This window comes from Sinocyclocheilus rhinocerous, unplaced genomic scaffold (assembly GCF_001515625.1).
Source record: "Sinocyclocheilus rhinocerous isolate Xijiao unplaced genomic scaffold, SAMN03320098_v1.1 scaffold1174, whole genome shotgun sequence".
Taxonomy (NCBI): domain Eukaryota; kingdom Metazoa; phylum Chordata; class Actinopteri; order Cypriniformes; family Cyprinidae; genus Sinocyclocheilus; species Sinocyclocheilus rhinocerous.
Window position 1 is genome coordinate 260,617 of NW_015654557.1, and position 3,664 is coordinate 264,280.

General features: G+C 36.7%; 2 protein-coding genes across 2 annotated transcripts in view; both read right to left on the minus strand.

The window, feature by feature from the left end:
- LOC107717641 (pre-mRNA-processing factor 39) overlaps positions 1–3,664 on the minus strand; it is a 23,133-nt gene that overhangs the window by 12,451 nt on the left and 7,018 nt on the right. The window lies entirely within an intron of this gene.
- Positions 630–1,205, minus strand: LOC107717647 (pre-mRNA-processing factor 39-like). The gene is made up of 2 exons (XM_016524462.1): positions 1,000–1,205; positions 630–926 (listed from the first exon to the last, which is right to left on the minus strand). The coding sequence occupies exons 1-2, from the start codon at positions 1,188–1,190 to the stop codon at positions 710–712; spliced, it is 408 nt and encodes a 135-aa protein (XP_016379948.1). The 5' UTR covers positions 1,191–1,205; the 3' UTR covers positions 630–709.

Consider the following 3,664-nt stretch of genomic DNA (forward strand, 5'->3'; position numbering starts at 1 on the left):
GCAGCTCATTTGCATTTAAAGACACAGGCACGAAAAACAGCGTGTTTCTGCTTCCACTCAAAATAGGCATTTTCAAAATGATATAATAAATGATCTGTGGAGTATTTTGAGCTGAAACTTCACAGACACATTCTGGGGACACCAGAGACTTATATTACATATTGTAAAAAGGGGCATATAAAATGTCTCCTTTAAGACCTTAAAATGTGATCAAACTGAATTTAAGACCTTTTAGGGACCCATGAAGGACTCAGCAGAGGACATAAAGGCTAATCCAATCACTAACCTGGAGTAAGAACAGCAATGATGCTTATAATCAGAAACACTCACCCCTTCCTCGAAGGCCCAGCGCTTGCTGACTTCATGCTCGTTGTGGTTAAACACCTCCTGGCGGGTCTCGGTCACCTTATGCCTCATGTTCTCGATCTCCGTCCCTCTCTGGAGGGCACGACACAGAGTCCTGAATCTCGTCTGATGTCCAGCTACGCAAAAGGTCTACGTCACCATGAGTTTTGACAGAAACAGTACGGTTTGCACACCCAGCACACCCAGTCTGGCCGGTGCTGGGACGGTGGCATTTCGTCACGAGCCCGTCCCACTTTTAGCCCAAGTCGCCCAAGTCATGCCAACCTGGACCCTCAGGTTTTCATTGGCTGCTAACGGAAAGACACCTCTTCAAACCTGCACACGTGTCCAGGATCAGACGCCCTTACCCTACCTCTGCCATGTTTTGAAGCCCGCGGATGAAAGACGGCGCTCTTACCTTGGCAGGATCCGGCAGGTCCTCCGTCCCCGGCGGAAGCTCTTCGCCCGGAGCGTCGTCTCCGCTAGGCTTGTTAGCGTTAGCCAGCTCCACTCTCAGCTGCACGAACTCCTCCTCAGACAGGAAGTGCTTGGGGTTGTTGCTCTGGACGTGCTCTTTGAACCTGAACAGAGAGCGATGATGTTTTACAAAGGGAACTCCTGACATCAGAAGCAGATATCAAAAGTGACGCTCACTTCTGGAAATGCTGCGAGTACAGCTGGGTGGGAATGCAGAGGATGCGGTCGTAGACGGCTGTGACGTTGGCCAGCTTGCCCTGCTCCGTCTCCCAGGCGATGTAAGCCTCCCACAGACGGTCGGAGCGGAAATCCGTGCCACAGGCCAGAACTGCGTGCTCATAGGACCTGAAAGAACACAAGCAAGTCATTTAATCAGGGTGTTTGCAATTTCAATATCAAATTAAGGACTTTTAAGGACATGTGCATGTGGTTTGAATTTTATTTGTGCATGCAAAACACCTATAAAACCTAAAAAATAATCATGTATATCAGATTTTTTAACGTGTGTGTATAAAATTTAAAATACTCAACATTTTTTTTTTAATATATATTTACTAAAACTGGTATAATGTACTAATCAATCAACACATGATTGCTTCTTAATCTAACCTGCCATTGTATATTACAAATATTGTATTGTCACTTTGGATAAAAGCATCTGCTAAAAGCAGAAATGTAAAATAAATTCAAGTTATAGGTTGAATGATGTTGGATTTTGCTGATATGATAATACAAAAAGGCAACAAAAATGTATTGTAGAAATACTAGTAAAATCGACAATGCGTTTATTTATTTATTTATGATTTAATGCCATGTCAGCAGCAGTGGCTATATTCATGGTAAGAAACATTTCAATTTCACAATTCAGTCATATATATAATTTCAAAACAATTATATAACGGTTTTGTTTGAAAATTATATATATATAAATAAATAAAAGTACAAATATACAAAAACATACATATAATAAAAATAATAACAAGAACAAAAAAGTAATAAGAACAATTATATAGAGTCCTTCAGCTTAATGCATGACAAAAATGTTTTAATCGTTCCAGGAGAATTCATACTTAATGTGTTAAATTAAAATTTTTGCCAATCCTTCTTGTGACATTGAATTAAATGCTGGATAGCTTGTGTAACCAAAATAGCAATACTAACCAGAAAACAAACAGATTTTTTAAGCATGATTGAGGACTTCTAATTATTAACATGCCAGAAATGCACCATGACTCTTATTTTGAAATGGCTTTGTTTTACTACTTCCAGCTGCTCAACATGAGGAAGATAAAATATGCATCTCACAACTATTACAACAATGTCATAATTCATCAACAGTTGATCATAAGCAACCTATTGGCATAAACGTGCGGTATTCATTGATTGTAAACTGAAACCACAAGCCTGTAGAACGTGCAACAGCGCAGTGTTTCGATTAGGGCTGGACGATATGGCCAAAATTGATATCACGATATATTTCTTAATTTCGGTCGATACGATATAATTCCGATATCGATATGAACACTATTTATCTGAAATAGAAATCTTTTGTAACATTATAAATGCCTTTATCATCACTTTTGATCAATTTTAAGCATCCTTGCTAAATAAAAGTATTAATTTCTATAATTTCTTTCCCAAAAAAAATAATAAAAATTATACTGAATGGAATAGTGTATAATGATACAAAAGCTTTTTATTTCAGATAAATGCTAATCTTTGGATCTTTCTATTCATCAAAGAATCCTGAAAAAAAATGTACTCAACTTTTTAAATATTGATAATCAGCAAATCAGCATATTAGAATGATTTCTGAAGATCATGTGACACTGAAGACTGGAGTAATGATGCTGAAAATACAGCTGCGCATCACAGAAATAAATTACATTTTAAAATCTATTCAAATAGAAAGCAATTTTAAATAGTAAAAATATTTCAACATTTTACTGTTTTTGCTGTACTTTGGATCAAATAAATGCAGCCTTGATGAGCAGAAGAGACTTCTTTATATACTAGTGTATGTATAGATGAATTATAAGACACAAATATATATTTTTATAACTGGTGAATAAGTGGCATCTATGCAGAATGACAAATATCATTCCCAGATTGCATTGCGGTGCATAAATCCATCATGGCAGGTGACATGACAGAATAGTCGGTTATATTTAATTTATATAATATAGTCGGTTCATGGTTAATTTAATGTGATTAGTTTTAAATAAAATAAATATTTTGGCAATGGTATGAAAACAAAACAATATTTTAAATTCTAAAGCTACAGTACTTTTGTTTGAGTGCTTTTTGTCAGCAAATATTGATATTGATAGTCTTTATCCCATTTTCTCTCTCTCTCTTTCGTTTTGCGTATATATTTACTTATTGCAGTCCCTGTTTCTTGTACTGAAAGTGTTGTGATTGTGTACAAGACTTGTAGCATTTGGTGCCGAAACAAATTTCACTTGGAAATTGCTGGTAAATTTAACAAACCCGTTGTTTTGCATTGACTTAAATGTGATATTTTCAAGTAGAAAGCCTGAAATAATATTTATTTTAAAACATACTCCACTAATCTTTGTTTTGCATTGAAAAATAATTTTTTACAGTGTATACCGATCATCCCAAGTCACTAATTTACAAGGTTAGGCTCACTGTCTATGCAGGCAGCACACTAGGGTTTGGAACACGTTCTAGTGTCCATATTGATCTGAGTTGACAAGAAATTCATCGGGCAGACATTCGCCAGTTTCTCCCTAAATCCTGAGCAGTGCTGTTGCTCGTGGCATGACTGAAGCCATTTTCAGTCATGTAAAGCTTAATTGACAGCTACCGCTGATACTGC

Bases quoted from the DNA above. Each gene is read 5' to 3' on its own strand.
- LOC107717647 (XM_016524462.1), bottom strand. From the start codon at position 1,190: ATGACTTGCTTGTGTTCTTTCAGGTCCTATGAGCACGCAGTTCTGGCC. The intron at 927-999 runs GTGAGCGTCACT...CTCTCTGTTCAG, and splicing joins TACTCGCAGCATTTCCAGAA to GTTCAAAGAGCACGTCCAGA.